The following is a 23,961-nucleotide window of genomic DNA, read 5'->3' as shown; positions in this document are numbered from 1 at the left end:
AATCCTTTTTAATCATTTCATGTCTGTTACCATCAAAAGTGTTTATCTTTCACTTTGAGCCCTTCTCCTTTGTTGTTACATCTTTTTCTGTCTTGTATTTTATTTCTGTATTTCCTTTACTGATTAATCATCGATATACTAATTGTTCATTTATTTTTCAATTCATTTGTTAAATTTATACCATAGGCTAAGGACAAGTTGAGATATTAAGAATATAGAGCTATCAGATATAAAAACTGTCCCTGAAGCTGAAAAGGTAAGAACTTCTTGGCCTATTTAGTTGCAGGTTACTCTCTTAAACCTAATTGTCTCTTTAATTTTACCCTGTGTCTTCACTTGATTGCAACTCACTGCCTAAAATATAAGTACTCAACAATTCCTGTGAAATTAACAGGAAATTAAATGTTATGTAATTTCTAGCCTTTCTTCTCATTTATTTCCAATTTTTCCTCCCTTTCATTTTGTGTTCTTCTCCCTGTTTACCATTTCTATTTTTAAAAATTACCTGTCTTTTTTCTTCTGCTTCCTTTATTCTAATGCTACTTTGTTTTCAGATTCATGACATTTATTTGCCAGTTGTAGCCACTCTAGCCTTTATCTCCACCTCTCTTGTTTACCTGCATTTATCAGCCCTCTTAAGTTTTATTTTCCTTTTGCATATGATTTTTTAACTATCCCAGAACATCTTATTTTTTGTCTTGCTTCTCCAGCCCACCTACAGGGACCAGTGGATGCCCACTAGTGCTCAGTAGTTCCATGCAGGTGTTTTCTGGAGCTGAATGGTCACTGGCTCTGGTAATACCATTTGGGTTTGAGAGGGAAACAACTGAGCAGAGATGATGATGAAACATGACTGCTTCCCACTTTTTGACTCTCTCCTCAAGGAAGATTTGGGTGATGTGAGTAACGCTATATGACAGTGTTGTGGGAGATTGGAGGAGACAGATGGTAGGAAGTAAGACACATTTGATTTTACCTTATCCATTTTGCCCAGAGACAGCTGTCATCAGCTGCCCATCACTGTAGTGGAGATTAGCTTACCTTTTGTTTGCTAACTATCAGAACCAATCTCAATCTCATGTATTAAGAGAGAGAAAAAAAACTTTCAGCCTGTAAACACATTCACCAGGTTACAAATTTTTGTTAAAAGTTAGAAAATATTGATATCAATATCATCACTGAGCATTTATGTCCTGAAAAATCACAATAATTTGGATATTTTAACTTTAATTTTTCAGTTCTGAATTGTGGTGTCCATTTTGGCCCAAGTCTATATCCATAGTTCTATATCAAATTCAAGTCAGATCAACCCTAGCTATACCTGTTCTGTCCAACTATTCTATACAAGGCACCATAGAAACTATTAAAAGCAAAAACCAAGGTTGACCTAGTATCTTTCCAGGTAATACCTCTGTATTTGGAGAGAAGGTGGAATACAGGTTCATGATTCTTCATCTGAAAATTCCAAGGCTTGGTGTGTTTTGGAATTTAGAACTTTTTAAATTAAAGATAATAGACCATTCAGGACATACGCACAGGCAAAGTTTTCATGATGAAGATACCAAAAGCAATTGCAACAAGAGCAAAAATTGACAAATGGGATCTTATTAAACTAAAGAACTTCTGCACAGCAAAAGAAACTGTCACCAGAGCAAACAGACAACCTACAGAATGGGAGAAAATTTTTGCAATCTATCCATCTGACAAAGGTGTAATATCCAGAATCTATAAGGAACTTAAAATTACATGAGAAAAACAACCTCATTGAAAAGTGGGCAAAGGACATGGACAGACACTTCTCAAGAGAAGACATACATGTGGCCAACCAACATATGAAAAAAAAGTTCAGCATCACTAATCATTAGAGAAATGCAAGTCAGAACCACAATGAGATACCATCTCAAGCCGATCAGAATAGCTGTTATTAAAAAGTCAGAAAAACAACAGATGCTGGCGAGATTGTGAAGAAAAAGGAACACTTTTACGGTGTCGGTGGGAGTGTAAATTAGTTCAGCCATTATTGAAGACAGTGTGGCGATTCCTTAAAGGCTTAGAGGCAGAAATACCATTTGACCCAGAAATACCATTTCTGGGTATATACCCAAAGGAATGTAAATTGTTATAAAGACACGTGCATGTGTATGTTCATTGCATTACTTTTCACAATAGCAAAGACATGGAATCAATCCAAATGCCCATCGATGATAGACTGAATAAAGAAAATGCAGTACATGTTAATATACCATGGAATACTATGCAGCCATAAAAAGGAACGAGACCGTGTCCTTTGCAGGGACATGGATGGAGCTGGAGCCCATTGTCCTTAGCAAAGTAATGCAGAAACAGAAAACCATGTATCTCATGTTTTCACTTATAAGTAGGAGCTAAATAATAGCATGTGGACCAATAAGGGGAACAACACGCACTGGGGCCTGTGGGAGGGCGAGGGGATGGGAGGAGGGAGAGGATCAGGAAGAATAGCTAATGGATGCTGGGCTTAATACCTGAGTGATGGGATGATCTGTGCAGCAGATGACTATGGCACACATTTACCTGTGTAACCTGCACATCCTGCATATGTACCCCTGAACTTAAAAGTTGGAAATAAAATATGGAAAAAACAATAAAAAGGTAATATGAGACATATACTGAATAGAATATTACATCTCCAGACAGGTTTGGTGTGGAAATTACTTTTAATATGTGAAATATGAACATTCAGTCTGAGTGGAAAAAATACTTAACCTGAATTCAGGTCATGCATTTATACTTTTTCAGCTTCAGGATTTCGTTTTGATTTTTAAAATTATTTCAATCTCTCTGTTAAATTTCCCCAATACATTTCTGAATTGATTCTCTGTATTTTCTTGAAGTTTGTTGAGAAGGAAGCCCAGTTTCTTTGAATTCTTTGTCTGAGAGATTGCACATCTTCATCACTTTAGGGTTGGTCTCTGTTGCCTTATATTGCCTTATATTGTTAGGTGAGGTCATATTTCCCTGAATGTTCTTTTAAAAATTATTTTTTTAGGGACAAGGTTTTGCTCTGTTGCCCAGGATGGAGCGCAGAGACTATTCATAGGTGCAGTCATAGCACACTACGGCCTTGAACTCCTATGCTCAAGCAGTCCTTCTCCCTCAGCCTTCCAAGTAGCTGGGATTACAGGAGTGCCAGTCTCTGAATGCTCTCGATGCTTATAGATGTGTGACAGTGTTTGAGTGTTTGCGCGTTGAGGGATTAGCTATTTTCATCTACCCCGTCTGGCTTTGTGCCTGTTCTTCAGAGGGCCTTCCAGGATTCTAAGCTGACTGACTCTTGGGTTTCCTGAGCCTGTGACCACTGCAGTGTCTCAGCACTAGAGGATGCTCTAAGCCCAGGCTTGCCACAAGTCTCTTCAGGACTCAGAAGTTGATGTGGCTTTCTGCCCCAGATGGACCTGGGGAAGACTCAAGAAGTACTGGGACTGTGTGGGAATACTGGCCAAGGACCTGAGTCCAGAAGACTGTTCCACTGGTCCAGATGGGTGTGTGTCCCAGCAGGTCTCTGCATGGGTGGTATGATTTTCTGACTGTAGCAGAATGGGCTGGAGTTGAGATGAGGCCTTCTTGGGATCTGCTGTGGGGCAGAGGCTGGAGAGCCAGGCTCTTTTGGGTGTATGTCTCCTATTAGGTCTCAACACAAGATTGTTCCCTGATTGCAGTGGGAGGGGCGGGAGCTGAGCCTGGGTCCCCATAGGATCAATTGTGGGGCAGAGGTTGGCAAGCCCATCTGGAAGGCTCAGGCTCCCAGGCTGCGAGACATGGATGAGTCTCCCTCTGGGTCCCTGTGCAAGCAGCTCTGAGTTGGGACTTTGGCTGAGGGGCCCTGGAGTGAAGCCACAGGGCAAATCTCTGGTTCACTGCTGAGACCACTGTTAGTATGCAGACAAACCTTTCTGCCAAAACACCAGTGTACAAGATTCCTTTTGGACCCCTTGGCAGATAGTTTCAGCTGCAGGCTCAAGGCCAAACAGGGCTGTAGCCAAGTCCCTTGGAGGACTGGACCACTGTCATGCTTGAACCTAGGAGCAAGCTTGTGGCACATCAGCCACCTGGATGTTGGTCTGCACTCTCAAAGCGACCCTCCCAGGTCTTGGGCTCCACCAAGGTTTCACAAACTTTTACCTGAATCCTGAGATGCCCTCAGAATTTGATGATGGATGGATGCGGAATTCTTACTGTCATACGGGGATATGAGCAGGTTACTTTCTATGCCACCATCTTGGTGATGCCACTCCTCTATCCATGAACACTTTTGATTTTGGGAATTGTGACTTAAGATTGTGGACTTGTTTTAAGATGTACCCTGGTGGGTGCAGTGGCTCTTGCCTGTAATCCCAGCACTTTGGGATGCCCTGAGGCAGTAGGACCACTTGAGCCAGGAGTTTGAGACCAGCCTCGGGCAACATAGTGAGACCCCCTCTCTACAAAAAAATAAAAAATTCAGCCAAGTGTGGTAGCATGTGCTTGTAGTCCCAGCTAGTCGAGGAGCTGACATGGGAAGATTGCTTGATCCAAGGAGGTCAAGGCTGCAGTGAGCTGTTATCACACCACTGCATTCCACCCTGGGTGACAGAACAAGACCCTCTCTTAAAACTAAAAATACTTAAATGTAATCAAGTGTTAAAAGGAATTAATTATGAGTTATGTTTAGAAGAAGGGAATGTCACTGTGGGCTGGTGTCAAAAAGGGGATTTTTATCCGATTTTGAAGGTTTAGATGGGAATTTTACTGACTGTCGAATCTTGGGCAACCAGAATAGCACCTGGCACATATCTGATGAATAAATATATGACAGTTGAATAAATCTGTGAAGAGAAGGGGAAGAGCATTCCTACTGGGGAGACTTCAGCCTGAATGTAGCCGCAGAGGATGCAATGAACTTGGTTATTTGTGGGTGATGGTCAAGCCGTCTGTTGTGATTAAGTTGAATACACTGCAGTCCCTGTAGGAAGATGAGGTGAGGCCCGGCATGGACGTGTGCGTGTGTGTGCCTTACATACTTGTTAAGGCTAGAGGATGTGGGCTGGATCTGAAGGCTTGCTCTTAAATGGGGATCCAGGGAATGTTAGGTAATAATAGTGGTTTGAAAATAAGAAGATAGAAGACAGTGTTCAGAGTGGATTATATAGTTGTGTGTTTCTTTTTAGGGATTCCATAATAAATGTATGTGCATGAAATTCAAGACTGTGTTGAAGAGGCAGAAATTAGTCTGAAGTTTGAAGAAAGAGTGGACATTGACTTGTTGCATTTGGAAAGTGACAGGGAAGAAGTTAAAGATTTCAAATTTCTAATACTTGTTGATCAGAAATAGTGATCCCTTTGGTTGACAGGGAAATTTGGAAAAGAAGCTAGAAAGGACATGATAAACTTACTAATATGCCTTGGCATATTGGTTGGTTTATATCCTTAAAATGTGTTTGATGCATTTTATATGAACATATATGTGTTCATAGATAAAAAGAATGTTCCACCTCTCATTTAGTTCAGAGCCTTTGAGAACAGTGTAGCAAGAAATAGAAAATCCAACAAGACTGGAGTGTATGTATTTTACGTGCTATTTCCAAGCTGCTTTTGTGCAAGGTTTATTTAAATTTCATTTAAAAATGTAAAAACTGTGTTGAGTAGCTTTAATTCCCCCTTGCACCTCTCAGTATGCATTAGCAATTAACTCTACTTCTCTCAGGTTGATGAATTTGAACTTGATCAATTATTTGATAGTAATTACTGGCACAGAGTGATTATTATTGCCGAAGTGGCGTTCTTATTTCATCTTTCCATATAATTCAGGCCCTTTTCACAGAGGCATGTTTGTTTGAATGCAGAGTATGATTTGCTCTTTTCGCTTCTGCCACTGAGGTCAAACACTTTTAGGTTTCTTAACTAGAGTAGTACTGAAACCCTGTGGTATTTTAAACCATCTGGACATGTCCTTCTGGCTTCCAAAAAGAAGGAAGGAATGAGGCTCAATCTTTTTTCCTGTATCAGGCTCAAAAGGTCTCTGATTTTTGTGTTTCTTGGCAACTTCCGTTTCTTTCTCCCAACTCCTGGCAGGGCTTTGCAGCCTCCTTATCCTCCCTTGTAGTCACTGAGCGCTCCCTTTCAGGAAGGTGTGCCTCTGCTGCTGTGACTCCTTAGAGTTCTGAGTAGACTTAGACTAAGGGCTAACCTTTGCTCTTCTGGTTCTTTAAGCTCTAATGAGATAGAGAGTAATTATTAGTCTGCTTGGGCTGCCATAATAAAGTATCACAGACTGGGTGACTTAAACCAGGGGTCCCCAATCCCCAGACTGTGGCCTGTTAGGAACCAGGCCCCACAGCAGGTGAGCAGCAGGTGAGCCTTATGGTCTGAGCTCCGCCTCCTGTCAGATCAGTGGGACATTAGATTGTTATAGGAGTGCAAACCCTATTGTGAACTGCACATGTAGCGATCTAGGTTGTGTGCTCCTATGAGAATCTAATAATAAATGTAATGCGCTTGAATCATTCTGAAACCATCCCCCACCCCTGTCAGTGGAAAAATTGTCTTCCACGAAACCGGGCCCTGGTGCCTAAAAGGTTGGGAATGGGGGTTGCTGATAAACAATAGAAATCAGTTTTCTCACAATTCTGGGGGCTACAAGTCCAATATTAAGCTATCAGCAGGGTTGATTTCTTCTGAGGCCTCTATCTGGCATGGGAGTGGCTGTCTTGCCCCTGTGTCTTCCCATCGTCCCCATCTGTACATGTCTGTGTCCTCATCTCTTCCTACAAGGCCTCCAATCATGGTGGATTTGTGCCCACCCTGGTGACCTCATTTTAACTTAATTACCTTTTTTTTCAAGACCTATTTCTAAATACAGTCAAATTTGGAAGTACTGAGGATTAAGATGTCAATAGATGAATTTGGGGGGATACAATTCAGCCTTTAACAGAAGGAAAAATAGGACATTTGCAAAACTTAAAAAATAAAGAATAAAAAGCAAAGAGAATTTATATTCCTTTGGGTATATACCCAGTAATATGAATCACCCTATTATACACACACATGCACATGTATGTTTATTGCAGCCCTACTCACAATAGCAAAGATATGGAATCAGCCTAAATGCCCATCAGTGATGGACTGGATAAAGAAAATGTGGGATCAGGCGTATTGGCTCTTGCCTGTAATCCCAGCACTTTGGGAGGCTGAGGCAGGCGGATGACCTGAGGTCAGGAGTTTGAGACCAGCCTGACCAACATGGTGAAACCCCGTCTCTACTAAAAATACAAAATTAGCTGGGCACGGTGGCTCATGCCTGTAATCCTTGCTACTTGGGAGGCTGAGGCAGGAGAATCACTTGAACCTGGGAGGTGGAGGTTGTAGTGAGTCAAGATTACTCCATTGTACTCTCGCCTGGACAACAAGAGTGAAACTCCATCTCCAAAAGAAACAGTGTGGTACATAAGGTACTATGGACTGCTATGCAGCCCTAAAAAGGAACGAGGTTCATGTCCTTTGCTGGGACATGGATGGAACTGGAGACCATTATCCTTAGCAAAGTAATGCAAGAATAGAAAACCAAACCCTGCATGTTCTCACTTATAAGTGGGAGCTAAGTGATGAGAACTCATGGACACATAGAGGAGAACAACACACACTGGGGCCTATGAGAGGGTGGAGGGTCAAAAGAGGGAGGGGATCAAGAATAATAATTAAGGAGTACTAAGTACCTGGGTGATGAAATAGTCTGTACAACAAATGCCATGACACAGGTTTATTATCTGTGTAACAAAGCTGTACATATACTCCTGAACTTAAAAGTTAAAAAAAATAGTATATGTAACTATAATTTTTAAAAATGCAAAGAGAAAAAGAAGGGACAAAACTTGGCAAGGAAGAATGAATGCTTTTGTGTGTGCACTGTGAGTTACCATCTATAGGACACGTGTTAGTATCTCATTTCTCTCCCCGCATAACATAGGGTACAGGATGCAGTCCTTGATCTCAGATACAGCATAGAGACTCCAAGAGGTTTCCTGTCTTCCTCATGAGTGACTGAACTGACTTGAATCCAGTTCTTTAGACTCTGACTAGTATTCTTTTCATCACTCCGAGCAGGGAGGTGAAAAGAAAGTAAACCCTCGTGGGCAAATTCCATGGCCTTTTGTTGTGTTATTTTGTTTTGGAAACTTTGGGGATTAGAGGCATCATCTGCCTGTCAGCCAGTTGTGTTCTTGTTAGCTTTAACATTCATAGTGGAGAAAAATAAACACACAGCCAGAAAGCTGCAACTCATTTGAGAAGTAAATATAAGTCACAGTTTTTGGAAGTCATTACTATGAAAATTTTCAAGCATAAAAAAGTAGAGAGATTGGTATAATGAACTCCCATATTCTCATCCAGATTCAATAATTATCAGAATTTTGCCACAGTTGTTTCATCTATCCCTTTTTCCTTCTTAAAGTAAATGTAAGGTTACTTTCACCCCTTTCAGGATGCAACTTTAAACAAATGGAGATTTTCTTACATATCCTTGGTGCCACTCAGAGTTTCCTAATTGCATCAAAAATGTCTTTTCATCATTGATTTGTTCAGATCAGAATCCAAATGATAAGGATATTTTTTGAGCATACCAAATTATGTTTGACAGTACCTTTTATATGTCTCTTGTTCTCAGGGACAATTTGTTTTCAGATCTCTGTAGAGAGAGAGGATGCATTGATTTGGTTCGTTTTGCAGTATACTTTGTGGTGATATTGATTTGAAGTTTCAGAGCTCCTCAATGGACAGGGCCTGTAACAACTTTAAAAAAATTACAGTTTTGCTTTAGTTTCGAATGAATTTCCATGGTTTTCAAGAATCGTCCAAACAATGATTTCTTTCTGTGTGCTAATCATCACCATATTTTTAAAAGGCTAAAACGTTTGAATATGTAAACAAGTAAATACAATAAACATAAAAGTTTTAGTGCATCTTTACAAATTGGATTGGTATTCATTTCAGCGTATCCATGATACTTAACTAAGTTACTAGCATTTGTCCACATGGAACATTGTTTGCTGAGATTATTTTTTAACCACAATTTACAGATAAAAAGCTAGTAAAACAAATTGTTAAATACTTGCTTTTTTCAAAGGTTATTTTTATAGTTAACGGGAATGCTGCTAATGTTAGTTAGCAAAGATTCTGAATGCAACTGTTTGATGGCTTTTAAAATATGATAGTCTTCTATTTTGCTAATGGTTTGTTTCTTCCCATAGGTATAAATGACCAAGGATTGTACAGAGTTGTAGGGGTGAGTTCAAAGGTCCAGAGACTTCTGAGTATGTTGATGGGTATGCCTCTTTTCTAATCATTTTTCCATGTGTTATTTGTATATGTTCATTGATTTCACAGCTTAATATTTGATAGTAATATGGAGAATACTTGTGATTCCATTCCTCTACTTCCTACAGGAGTTTTCTGCTGAGCAGAGACAATTGAACCACAGAAGTAGATTAGTATTTGCATTAGTATAGATTGATTGTCTGTTACCTCTTACTAAGAAATGAAAGAAAAAAGAATGCATCCCCTGGTTGACTGTCTTCATGTGCTTGCTTCTCACAGGAAAGTGGCAGTCAGGCCTCTATGCTTTGCGTGGTTTCCAAATAGCCTGTCCACAATTGTGACAGTACATTTGGTTGGACAAGACCACTGGGACTAGCTCATTTTTATGGAGCTTCCAAAACTGTCATTTGACAGCAAGGGTCTGATTCTCAGGGATTCATTGGTATTCACAGTGGCTTGTTTGTAGTTCACACCAGGCTCTCCTCCAGAACCATGCATGCTCCATCTGTGCTGATAACACAGTGTTCTTTGGCGTCGCAGACTAGAGGAAGCCAGAGAGTGAATTCATTTCATTACCCCAGACGTTATGTGAATGACAAAGCGCTTTTACATTACACACTGCTGTCAGTGCATTGCCACCTGTAAGGCACTCCATTTCTCCCCCACCCCAAAACAGGCTGCCTCTTGAAGAGTGATGATAACTCATCAGGCTAGAGGGCCTGTGTATCAAACCAATCTGTCATTATGATCTTGCTACATATTAATTTATTTGATATCTTACTTTCATTAATCAGTATTAACAATGCCCTCAGGTGTGCTGTGAATACATTCCAACCTGTCAGCATCTTAAAGCATTATAGCAAAGACTCATTTTTAGGAAGCATGAGCCAAGTTGAATAAAATCAACTGCCATGCTACGGATAGGATTGCTTGTTTGGCTATATTTGAATTAAAGATTTAATAAGCAACAATCTTTTGTAAGCTATTAACCACAGGAAAAATTGCCCATCATCAGTTGGAGAGCCTTATTAGAATACATTCGCTTCCATAAGCTGTTTTCATTTTCTGCCTCTCTGGTTTAACTTGGGTGTGCAATTTTGGCAGTCAGATTTTCCTTTTTACCATTAGTGGTCTCCAAATTAAATAGACTCAGGTTGCCAGTGGTTCAGTAGCAGCTGGAAGAATTTAATGGGACTACAGCATCTGCTTTTACTTAATTTTAAAATTAGAAACACTTCTTTCATTTCCAAGATGGTGTTACGATGATTAGAACTGGAGGAGTATGTTGATATCAGAATGGGAAATGTGGACTGAAAGGCACATTTTGGTGGTAAATTGATCCTAAGGACCTGGCATTATTTTTATTATCATCTTGTTCCTGTTCAAGGAAAGTTTGAACAAGGGTTTTTCTGTGGTCACCTTGAAGTGTTAAGCTGTCTCAAAATTTGTTGGTCATCTCATAAAATTCTACGTGTATAGCACTGCTCAACTCAGCGTGGTAGTTTGCTCTGCTCATGGGAAATGTCCCAAGCCAGTCCTTAACTTACAAGGTGTTTTTAAATATCTAAACCCTCAAAAAATTCATGACCTGGAAAACTATTTCTACTTTTCATGAGCCTCAGAGTAGAGAAGCCCAGGACATAAGTGTGACGCAACCTCATACATATTGCTGGCAAGGGAAATGCTTATGTTTTCAGTAATACCATTCTGCAAACAGAGGAAAGTTAGAGAATTGATGTGAGACAGTTACTGACTTGTTACCTCCTCATTAAGCCATTCATTTAAGAGGCTTACACAATATACCTTTGTTTTGAGTAATCTATAAATAATTCCTTCTATGAATTTAAGATTATCAATCAAAAACTTTGGATTTTCATTAGCATTAATATCATTTATTACCTTATGCTACCAATACAAACCTTAGCCCTTGACAAAATATATTTACTTGCTGTTTCCTAATCAATTTAATGTTTCCTTACTTCTTTTATCCAGATTGAGTGCTCAAATGGGAATAATTTAATGGCTTTTCCAAAAAAAGGGTTTCAGAGTTTTGAATAGTCATGTCTACATAATCTTAGGGGTATTGTTTTTCTCCAACTTTTCCCATTTTGCTGCGTTGTTAGAGGGTTATATATATATCCTGAAGAGGAAAAAGTTGTGTGGGTCTGCCAAATTTTTAACTTTGCTTTTTTAAATAATTAGTGTTTATTATTATCATCCTTGAAGGTAATAGGTTTATTTCAAATTTGAATTTTTTTCAAAGAACATTTTGTTTGTAGTGCATTGTCTTTGTAGAAATGGGAAATAATTTAACTTTTAAGTATTTGAGAAACAGTCCCAAGCCATGTACTATTTTTTGAGGAGAGCTGCCATTTACCTAATTCTCTGTAGTTCTTGAGAGGTAGTTATTTACTTTAGAATTTTTTATTGCCATTTTTACACAAAATACTTTGTATTGTTTGTTGAAGTGTTTTAAGTCTTCTTTACTCGTGTAAAAGTTTATAATGATTTCTAAAACATTATATGCTTAATCTCTTGCATGTTTTTTCATTTGTCTCTTTTTTCTGGTGTGTTTTTTCCCTTCATATTTCATATTAAAATAGAGAAAAATGTTTCTTTCCATTTTCCTTCTCTCCTTCTTCCTTCTCCTGCCCTTTCTTCCCTCCTTATCCTCTTTATTTTCTCCCCTCCTTATCCTTTTTATTTTCTCCCCCTTCTTTCCTTCTCTCCTATCTCCCAGCTGGCATGAAGTAGCAATGACATTGACCATACAAAATTGTCTAAATAGAGAGGCAGTTACTCTCCTCGAGGCCAGGTAAAGGAGCAGGCAGCTGCCTTGCTCCACCTGGTGATGAGAGGGCATTCTTAGTTTTCTTACCCTCTGGGAGCCTAAGGCAACTGTACACTGGATTTCCAGCAGCCTCTGAGCCTTTCCCTGGACCAAGCTTCTTAAGGTGCTGAAAGAACATGCCAATATGAGCAGATGACTGCCTTTCTCTTCCGTTTTGCAGCCTCTAAGACAGGGCGCACAGATTTGGTAGAAGTTGTTATTGTTTTTGTGAAGTAGAAACAGCACAGTTGGGAAAGGCAGGGAGAAATATCAGATGAGTTGTCTTTGGGTGAGTCATGGTTTTTTAGTAAATGGAGTGAGAATGTAAAATATCAATTACAATAGTTCATGGTAGATTAGAACTGATAGGAGGTAGAATTGTTACGCATTATTCCTTCTTCCCTACTTTACTTTAAAACATCAGAGCAGGAGAAGAGGAAATTGTGAGAAAATGTGGTAGTAACTTTTGTGGTCTGGTGAGCTCAGTGGTTAATTCTAAATCGGATTTGCAAGAAGGGCTGGATGACTTTATTTTCACACATAAAAGCACAGAAAACAAGGAACGATAAGAGTTTTACTTGAAAACCATTACCTTGTTTCCCTTGTAGGACAACTTTGTTGCATAGATTGGGGAAAAAAGTGAACTAGCGTAGCTGAAAAATATCTGATTTTTTATTATAAGACATGTTTTCAAAATTCATCCATTCATTGTGCTTTTTCAAGTACTTTAAAATTGGACCTAAGTCAGTGTTGAGTAGGGTGCTAGCAGCTGTATAAAATTGCACTTTGCATTTAGGTGGGACTGCAGATTTTCAGTTTCAAAAAAAAATGACCAGTGGTTATGTAAGTGTGAAACGTTCACCCAAATAAAAAGTCAACTGTTTTTATCTGTGCTTGTTAGTTCAGATTTTTAACAAATCCATGAAGTGTCCTTCCTTGGTCAGAAAGGAAGCAAAAACCCTCCAAATGTATTTTCACGTTTGAATCCCAAATAATTATTAAATTCTGCCTAGTCCCAGTGCATTTACTGATTGTAAAGGACTGCTAAGGATGATTGAGCTATTTGAAAACAGTGAAAATTTAAGAGAGAGTAACATAGACGCTATGTAGTCATTTGCTTCTGATATGACAGCTGCTTTTTATTCCATGAATTTAGAAAGATGGCTTATTTTTCCATGGAAAGAATATGATTCTCAAAATACAGAATCATAATTTGGTAGAAAGCTGGAAATAAAAGATTTCCTTTAGAAGCCTCTTGGATTTTAAAAAGGTGGTTTGCTGGTAGCAAGTTGATTGAAAATGTTATCTGACTTGTATGTTAATATGAGATTTAAATAATTGATTTAATGAGAGAGAGAATATTCAGTTACTGAAGTAATTGGTTGGCAAAGGCTTTAGAACAGAATTATTTAATCCTAGTTATAAAGGATTGCACCTTTAATCAGGGTGCTTAATTTGATTTCTTGAATGTATCTGTGGCTTGTCTGACAAGCTCAGTAACAAATGAGTTCTGAATTGTAGGAACTGATGAAAATGTAATCAGTGTCAATTGCCATTGTTGTAGTTTATTGCATATTGCTGTCAGTTGCTGTAATCAAGAAATGTTGAAGTGCTTTAAAAGTCTTCAGACCTTTGAGTAATTGACCTCATATGTATGATACTATGGCTGTGAAATAACCATCACTTCCTGTTTTACTTTATCTTCAGAAAGTTTCAACCCAACATTGAGTTATCATCCACCCTTCATCATCCCAAGCCTAAAACTTTTTAAGTGGCATGCATGACTTAATGTGGTGGTCCCATTTTGACAGGTTTTTCTTTTTAGTGTTTTTAAAAAGGAAATACTAACAAGATGTTTCCTTCTCTATGAAGACAAATACAGTATAAGGGAGGAAAAAAACCTTGAAACAAGTAGGTTTTTTTCGTCTTAGTTAAGACATCATCGTGGAGTGAGGGAGAAACAGTCTTTTCCATGAATCTCTTATTTTCTCCTTTGCATAGTAGGCGTGTAGAAAACCAGGCAAATTGATATTGATGGCTCATTATCATTCGTCATAACCCATTTCCTGCCTCCTGCCTTTGGGCAGGTACCATCACTGCTTGCTTATATTTTTTAGTGACTCAGCAGTGGTAATAACTTACTACATTTAATTATTTATGGAAATCTGTATACATTCTTCATTTACCTTGATGCTCTTAATAGTTCTGTGAGAGCATTTACAGTATTTCCATTGTGCAGATGAAGATCTGAAGTTCAGATAGGTTTGGAACTCGCTTGTGGTAGTATGGCTGGGCCAGGTTGTTAGAGGCATGTAAGCCCAGCTTTTTGATACCCATGCTGTTCTCCTCCCTGCCACCATGCCACAGCTGAGTGTACCAGCCCAGAGTTATACGAGTCAAAGATGCCACCATACTCCTTAGGGGTTTGCCTTTCCTGCCATCCTTTCATTTTAGTTCTACCAGGATTGACGCTTTCCTTTCCACAATCTACTAACTCTCCCATCTCCTATTTTTTTTTTCTTGGTACCACGTACCTTTTCTTTAGAACTTACTAGCCATTTTGAATTTAATTTTTTTCTTTTACTTTATAAAGGAGCAACCCTATTGACTTATCATTTGAAAGGATGTTTGTAAGAAACACATCAGTATGCACTATTTGGATAAAGACAACTAGTTTAAGTTAGAATGAATGTCTGGAGTGTTACACAGAGGCTTCCAGTAAATATTTCCCGGATAAGTGTATATATTATAGTGTTAATGTGAAAGGTTAACTGTAAATGACTTTTTAAGTCTCTATCTAGTCATTTTCTCTTTTGGTTGATCATATATTAATTTCAGAAAGATAATCTAATGAACAGAAATCCTGAAAATCTGAGACTAAGTTTATCATCCTTTCACCAGTTTGTTGCCATTCTGATAGTCATTTTGCCATTCATGGTGCCACCCGCAATTTTCTGTGTCATAATGATGCAGGATGTTTTTTGCTCCCTGATTCGGCTAAATCCGAGTTTTTGTGTCACCACCAGGGAAAATCAGACATGTGGACACAGGGAAAGGTGAGGAGAGTGGAAGTTATTAAGCTAAGGGGGAGCTCTCAGCAAAGAGAGGGGGTCCCACCAGCCGGCTCCCACCTCTCATATTGAACGCAAGGCCACCACACATGAGTTGAAGAGGTCTGGCTCCTCCTTGGGCATAAGGCAGGAATTCCCAGTAGCTCCGCCCTGTTCCCCCAGTGTGCATATGGGCCCTTAGTCTGAGCCACTCCACATTGATTTATTTCCCTTACTGAGCATGTGTTAAAGACCGAAACTTTCACCCTGGGCATGTTTAGGCAAGCCTCAGGTGCACAGTGACCTGGGTGGGTCAGAGGTTCTCTGGGGACTCTACCCTACTTATCTGGCTGTCTCCTGCCTCTATCAGTACACAGTATGAGAGCAGCAGTGCCACCTAAAACAAATCATATGCATACAACTGAAAGTGCCACTTGCTATAAGCCAAGGCTACTGAGTGATACTGTTAACGATGATGATAATAGCTATACATGAAATACAAACGATGATGATAATAGCTATACATGAAATACATTGTGGGTGTTGAAATAATTCATTATGTCTAATTCTTCCTTACTCCCAACCCATCTCTTATTTTGCTTTGATCTCTACTACAGATTTTCTGAAGTGCCAGAAGTGTCTAGTCATAGAACATATCTTATAGTATTTTAGAGAAATTGTATATAATGTTTTCCTAGGAAACTGCAGGATTGTGGTTTGCTCATTTAAAAGTGGAAGCTTTGTAGGCTAGACAAGAGGACCTTTGATGTTCAAGGCTTTAATTATTTTTTTGTTGTTTGCTTGCTCACTAGATGTAAAAACGTGCCATGAGGTGGACCTGGAGAATTCTGCAGATTGGGAAGTGAAGACAATAACAAGTGCCCTGAAACAGTATTTGAGGTAAGCGCTTCTCAGCAGCAAAATAGAAGAATGGACTATTGGGGTCTGTAACATACAACAGATGCCAATTGTGTACATAAATATCAATACTTAAATGAAGCCTTACTTTAAAAGGGGAAAATTTCTCAGGTGTCGCAGTGTCCCAGAAAGAAAGGTAACTGGTAGATAAACATCAGTAATTAAGTAAATTGCAACAGAACAGAAATTGACATAGACTTGGGTTTTGAAATAGAAGTTTCTTGTGGATGTACATTTTAAGAATTAAACACTATGAAACAACTCTTTGAGGCTGATGATGGAATGAAGGCTATTTATTGAATTCATTATGTCTTTATATTTTATGCTGAAATGATTTTTTAAAGTTTAAATGATTTGAACTTAAGGCTTATGACATGTCAATGCAAAGCTCTTTGAAAAGAAGTTTACTTGGTGAGGTTTTAAGATAAAGTTGTTTTCTATTGATAATAGAAAATATTTAGGACTAGAGTTAGGAGAGGGTAGCATTTTTTATGAGTCACTGTTTTTTTTTTTTTTTTTTTAAAGAAAATAATGGTAAGCTCAGGGTTAGATGAAGAGCAAGTATATAGACAGTTAAAAAAATGAAAAAAGATCACAACTGTAATTTTTATATGCTGTGGTTCTGTTGGGGACTTAGATTTTCCATGGCAAACAAATGACCTAGGACCAGTTTTTTTTTTTTTTTTTTGGAGATGGAGTCTTGTTCTTTTTGCCCACGCTGGAGTGCAGTGGCACGATCTTGGCTCACTGCAACCTCTGCCTCCTAGGTTCAAGCAATTCTTGTGCCTCAGCTTCCTGAGTAGCTGGGATTACAGGCTTGCCACACCACACCTGGCTAATTTTTGTAATTTTAGTAGAGACGGGATTTCACCATGTTGACCAGGCTGGTCTCAAACTCCTGACCTCAAGTGATCCGCCTCCCTTGGCCTCCCAAAGTGTGGATTACAGGTGTGAGCTACCGTACCCGGCCTCAGGACCAGTTCTTTTTTTACCATACATAGGATTGTTTTCCAGGTAAAAGTTATTTTGGTTCCAGTGGCTACATTGGAATCCACTTTATATGACATATTTTGTATTTTTAAAAAATTATGAAAAATTTCAGATACATAAGATGAGAAGTTAGTGTAATGAACCCTCATGGCTCTATTATCCTGCTTCTTGAGTTATCAACATTCCATCCTTCTTAATTCATTAATCTTCCTACCTGCCACTGTTTGTTTTTTTTTTTTTTGAGACAGAGTCTCGCTGTTGGCCCCGGGCTGGAATGCAATGGCATGATCTTGGGTCACTGCAACTTCTGCCTTCCGGGTTCCAGCAATTCTCCTGCCTCAGCCTCCTCAGTAGCTGAGATTACGGTCACTCGCCACCATGTCTGGCTGATTTTTTTTTTGCCATGTCGGCCAGGCTAATCTTGAACTCCTGACCTCAGGTGATCCACCCGCCTCAGCCTCCCAAAGTGCTGGGATCTACCTGCCACTTTTTATATATAATACTTAAAAGATTTTCTGAAACATCATATTACTGTACCCATAAATACTTCAGTATCTCAAAAACTCTTTTTTTTTTTTTGTGAGACGGAGTCTCACTCTGGAGTGCGGTGGCGCAATCTCAGCTCACTGCAAGCTCCACCTCCCAGGTTCACGCCATTCTCCTGCCTCAGCCTCCTGAATAACTGGGACTACAGGCGCCCACCACCATGCCTGACTAATTTTTTCGTTTTTTTTTTTTAGTAGAGACAGGGTTTCACCGTGTTAGCCAGGATGGTCTCCATCTCCTGACCTCGTGATCTGCCTACCTTGGCCTCCCAAAGTGCTGGGATTACAGGCATGAGTGTCATCGTGCCCGGCCTCAAAAAGTCATTTTTTAAAAGTCAATCAGAATATATTATGCACAACAAAATTAATATCCAGCATTCAGTCTATGTTCAATTTTTACCAACAGTCTTCAAAAAAGCCTTTTTATATTTGGTTTAAATCCTGCAGGATTTAAACTGTGCCAGCATTTCACTTGGTTGATAGGTTTTAAGATTCTTTTAATCTCTGCATTTCCTCCCTTCCTCTACCACTGGCATTTATTTGTTGATGAACCTGGGTCATTTTTGATTATATTTTCATGATAACATTTAACATGTTTCTTTAGCCATCCTGTGTCCTGTAGATAAAGATTTTTCCAATAGGCTTTGTTAGAGTCAGGTTTTCTTTTATTTCAAGAATACATTGTAGTGGTGGTATATTCTTTCTGGTGTTTACCATTGGGCAGGCTGGGTTGTCTGGTTGTCCCACTTTTTAATGATATAAAATTTATCCGTGGGTAATAGGTATGTGTTACCTATTTTCAAGTGCCTTCTATAAAGAAGATGTTTTCAGCCACTGTTCTAAATTTTTTCTTAAACTATTATGTGGACTATTGTTATTCATAATTCATAAAGGGATGTATACTTATATCAGTATTGCCACTGATAGCGACTAACTGTGGTTTAGATGAGGATTATGGTAAAAATGAATCTTGTTACTTCCAACCCTAGGATTAGAATTTAAGTTCCCTGAAGATAGGCATCTTTTAAGTCTTGTTCACTGCAGTATCCCCATCTACTTGGAGCTGTACTTGTGGCTGAGAAATTAGAAGAGTGGTTCTCAACTGAGGATGATTTTGCCCACCCAGTGGGATGTTTGGCCGTGTTTGGAGACATTATTGATTTTCACCATTGCTGGTCTGCAGTGCTCCTGGCATCTGGTGGCATCTGACATCCTGCAGTACGTAGGACAGCCTACCCTCTCCCCACAAAGAATTATTTGATTCAAAATTTCAGTAATTCTGAGATTGAGAAAGCTGTATTAGATGAAGGAAAGAGTAGGTAAGGGATATAAACATACAATGAATTGCACATGTTAACTTGACCAGAAGAAGTACTGCCACTCTAGGAGATCGCTTTAAATCCGTTTTACTGTTTGGTAGACTCATAGCAGTGCAGGTAAAGGGATTGACTGAGATGATGGAAAACTAAGGGTGGAAATCCACCTTTTTGGCAATAAATTGCCTTCTTTTTTCCTCCATTCCATATGGTTCTTTTCTTTTGCTGTGTGGGAGGAATTTGTTTAATAAACCGGAGGCTCTTTTTATTTAGTACATAGGATTTCTTTTTGGATCTTGATATTCTCGGAAGCTAGTTCCTTATTGCCCCTGGTCTTGTGTTGCTTTTTCTGCCTTTTTATTTTATTACCTTGCTTCATCCTATGGAATTTCACTTTTAAACAAACATTGCCTACAGAACGACATTATGAGATGTTATTATTATATAACTTCACTTCTAACAAAATACACATTCTGCCTGAATGTGATAAAGTGAATTATCATAAGATGGCAGATGCCTTGGGAGATTTGAAAGTTGGGTTGCTGTTCTTTTCCCCTATGTTATTTTTAGCGATGGAAAATGCAGTAATTAGGAGTTAATTGACACTTTTAAAAAAAATTTTGGTGATGCATCAAATGGGATAAAACTGAGTTTTTATCTACCTCCATTTTGGCAACAGGATTCTGGCCCAAGCAAGTGTATTTCTTTCTGCATGAGAGGTAATACAGTGTGATGGTCAAGAGCAGGAGGTCTGGAGGCAGCCTGCCTGCCGGGGTTGGAGCCCCAGCTCTGTCACTCACGGCACCATGGCGTGAAGCTGAATATAGCTTTTCTCACCCAAAAAAGCTCTTGCCCTTGAATTCTTCTCACTGCAAATAACCCAGCCATCTTATTGGATGGGATGGTGGAGGTGGAGGGAGGAAAACAGCCAAAGCCCCAAAGCACCAAACTAAAACGAGAAGCAGGTCCTCCAGGGTCTTGGAGAAGGAAAAGTATGTGCAGTGGACCAATGCGTGGCATCTCCCTTTTCCGTCTACTGACTTGAGGCAATGTTTTTTTTTTGTTTTACTTCTCATGTTTTAGAGAGCTGAATACCAGCCCTCTGAATGATTTCTTATCTATGCAGATCATTATTTTGATTTTCAGAAACATGTTCATTACAGCAGTTTTCTGTTGTGAGGGGACAAATGAGTGGTTTTGTGATGTTTCTAGTCAAATGATTTTACCTGGAGGAAACTTCTTTTAAGCCTGGAAATTGTAATGGGACTTTTTGGGAGGGAAATGCCAGCTTAGGTAAATATTATGATTTATATCCCCCAACAGATCCCAACGAGTGGCAAAGAGAGGTGGCTCAAAAACATGTCAGGTGGGAGGCTGAGAGTTGCAGTGACTCAGCATAATACATTCTGTATGGGAAGTTGTCATTTTTATGGCTGCTTCCCTAATGTTAACAATATTTATTTTCTTACGCTGCATTGCTTAGCTAGACATATGGCAATGATATAAGTAACTTGTAGAAGATATTCAAATACAAATTCATTTTTATTGGAAAAGAAATGTTTTTCTAAGGGTTCTCAATCCCCCTGACCGACCCCGCTTTTCTTTTCAGCACCCTTTAACTTTCCTTCTCTGCTAGATAACCATTTTTCTTCTTTGTTACCTCCTGCTTTTCCATATTTTGAAACAAACCTCCTGAAGACTTTCTTTGGATTGGCTCTTTTTTCTCCTTATTTAGCCTGTGGTATAGTTGATTTTTTTTTTTTTTTTTTCATTTTCTTTGTGAAATGGGAATGTAGGGGAAAAGGAGAGGGAGGGGAAATAAGAGCAGGACTTTTTCACTCGTGCATTAAATTTTAGTTTCTGGTTGTCATTTTGTGTTTGTATGTGACTATAGCATTGTAAATTGTATGTAAGGAATATATGTACCTAAACATTTTTTTCTTTTATTTTTCAATTTTCTTTTCAAAACATTAAAAAAAAATAGAGACAGGGTCTCACTTTGTTGCCTAGGCTGATCTTGAACTCCTGTACTCAAGTGATCCTCCCGCCTTGGCCTCCCAAAGCAGTAGGGTTACAGGTGTGAGCTACCATGCTTGGCCTGTTTTTATTTGTTTTTTTAAGACAGCTTTATTGAAACATAGTTGACATACAATAAGCTGCATATAAGTTTGATATGTGTGTACCTCTGAAACTTATCACCATAATCAAGATAGTGACCCTATGCATTATTACCCCCAAAAGTTTCCTCCTACTGTTTGAAATCTCTCACCCCACCGAAGTAGCCTCATCTACTGATATGTTACTTTACAGTTCCTGTAATTTTATATAAATAGAATTATACAGCATATACTTGAAATTGGTATTATTTCACTTAGAATAATTAGATTCATCTATGTTGTAGCATATACCACCAGTTCATTCCATCTCACTGCTAACTAATGGACGATTTTATAGATAAACCAGCATTTTAAAAAATCAGTTCATCTGTTGAAGGATATTTAACTTGCTTGTAACTTTTGGCTGTTGCACAGAAAGCTGCTAAAAGCATTCGTATACCTATGTTTGAGTGGACATAGGCTTTCATTTCTCTTGGATAAATCCCAGGAGTGGAGTATTGAGATCATGTGGTAAGTGTATGCTTAACTTTTTGGGAAACTAACAAACTTTCTTCCTAAGTTGATGTATTTCTTTACATCCTTACCAACACTGTACAAAAGTTCCATTTCCTTTTCATTCTTGCCAGCTCTTAAGCTGGTCAGTCTTTTTCATTTTAGCCATCCTAACAGGTATTTGATAGTATTTCATTGTTCTTTTAGTTTGTACTTCCCTAATAACTAGTAATGTTGAACTTTTTTTCTATGTGCTTATTTTCCGTGTAGGTATTTTCTTGGGTGAAGTGTCTGTGCATATCTTTTGCCCAATTTTTTACAACTTAGATTGTCATATTATTGTGTTTTAAAAGTTAAAAAAATATATTTTGAGTACAAGTCCTTTCTTAGATACCTGCTTTGCAAATATTTTCTTCATTCTGTGATTCCTCTTTTCATTCTCTCAATAGGTGTCTTTCAAAGAGAAGTTTTAATTTTGATGAAGTCTAGTTCATCACTTTTTCTTTTTATGGACTGTGCTTTTGATGCTATATTAAGAAATCTTGGCACTTATTCAAGGTCACAAAAGTTTTCTTTTATGTTTTCTTCTGTAAGTTTTACAGTTTTAGGTTTTACGCTTAGTTCTATGATCCATTTTGAGTTAATTTTTACATAAGATATGAGATATGAATTCAATTTCATTTTTGCATGGGGATCTCCAGTAGTTCTAGTACAATTTGTGGGAGAGGGTATTTCTCCTAAATTGTCTATTGATATGATCATACAGTTTTCTTTTTGTTTGGTGAAGTACATTGATTTTTAGATCTTATGCTAGTATTATATTCCTGTTATGAACCCAACTTATTTATCTTGTGGAATTTGATTTAGTAACATTTTATTTAGAATAGTTGCATTTATGTTCATGAGTGATATTGGTCTGTAGTTTTCTCATAATGCCTTTCTCATAATGTGTTTAACTTTGATATTAGGATAAAGTTTACCTCACAGAATGAGTTAGAAATTATTCCCTCTTCTATTTTATGGAAGAATTTGTATAGAATCAGTAGTTTTTCTTTCTTACATTGGTAGAATTCATTGAGTGACATCATCTGGCCCTAGTTTTCTTACTGGCAATGTTTTTAACTACAAATTCAATAGGACTACTCAGGTTATCTCTTTCTTCTTGAGTGAACTTTGGTGGCTTGTGTCTTTTTAAGACATTTGTCCATTTCATCTGAATTGTTGAATTTATGGGCGTAAAATTGTTCATAGTATTTCTTTATTTTTGATAACTTCAGAATCTGCACTGATTCTGCAGTCACCTTTCTCATTGCTAGCATTGTTTGTTTTCTCTTTTTTATTTCCTAATCATTCTGGCTAGATTGATCAATTTTACTGATTTTCTTAAAGAGATGGTTTTGGATTAATTTATTTTCTCTATTTTTCTGTTTTCTATTTCATTGATTTCTGCTTGATTTTTATTTCTCTTCTTCTGCTTACTTTGGGCTTAATTTACACTTTTTTTCCCCCTCATAGCTCATTAAGGTACAAAATGAAGTCCTTGGTTTACCACCCTTCTTCTTTTTTAATATAGGTGTTTAGTAGCATAAAATTTCCTCTTAGTACTGCTTTACCAACATCCCTCAAATTCTCATATGTTGTGCTTTTATTGCGTTCATTTCAGAATACTTTCTAGCTTCTCTTTCGAGTTTTCCAGCTATCTTTCTGTTACTAATTTTTAATTCAATTTTTGTTGTAATCAAAGAAGAAACTCTGTATGACTTAAGCCCTTTTTGTTTTTGAGATTTGTTTCATGGCCCAGAATATGGTTCATCTTGGAAAATAAATGGCCTGCATGCGCTGGGAATGTGTGTTCTGCTTTTGAGTGAAGTGTCATTTAGGTGAAGGACATGCTGATTGGATTAAGTTGGTTGATATTTTTGTTCAAATCTTCTATATCCTGATTTTTCTACTTGTTACTGAAACAGAGAGGTATTTAAATCTCTGATTATAGTTGTGTATTTGCCCATTTCTCCTTGTAGTTCTGTCAGTTTTTCCTTTGAGTGTTTTGGGGCTCTCTTATTAGATCTATTAACATTTAGTATTGTTTTGGCTTCAAGACGAGTTGACACTTTGTCAATATGAAGTGGCCTTCTTTATTCCTGGCAATATTCTTGGCTTTGCATATGTTAAAAAATTTTGTTTGTGCATCTTTGATTTTTAAAAAAAATTTGAAACAGAATGTCTGAGTTACAGGATTGTAACCTCTTAAAAGTTCTTAATATCTTGCGAGATTACCCTCCAGAAAGGCTGTACAGACCGACACTTGTCTAGGTATTCTTTAAGTGTTTATAAAGCTAGTTGCTCTGGTCTTTTATAATTTTAAGATATGTAGCA

At 38.1% G+C, this 23,961-nt stretch overlaps 1 protein-coding gene across 1 annotated transcript in view; it reads left to right on the top strand.

Annotated features, from left to right (window-relative positions):
* ARHGAP10 (Rho GTPase activating protein 10) overlaps positions 1-23,961 on the top strand; it is a 333,033-nt gene that overhangs the window by 195,476 nt on the left and 113,596 nt on the right. Inside the window, exons 14-15 of the mRNA XM_023227376.1 lie at positions 9,261-9,335; positions 16,020-16,107. Of these exons, the coding sequence (XP_023083144.1) occupies positions 9,261-9,335; positions 16,020-16,107 (163 nt within the window). The remainder of the gene's footprint in view (positions 1-9,260; positions 9,336-16,019; positions 16,108-23,961) is intronic.

Source organism: Piliocolobus tephrosceles, chromosome 3 (genome assembly GCF_002776525.5).
Source record: "Piliocolobus tephrosceles isolate RC106 chromosome 3, ASM277652v3, whole genome shotgun sequence".
Lineage (NCBI taxonomy): Eukaryota > Metazoa > Chordata > Mammalia > Primates > Cercopithecidae > Piliocolobus > Piliocolobus tephrosceles.
This window is presented reverse-complemented; position numbering and strand designations above follow the sequence as displayed.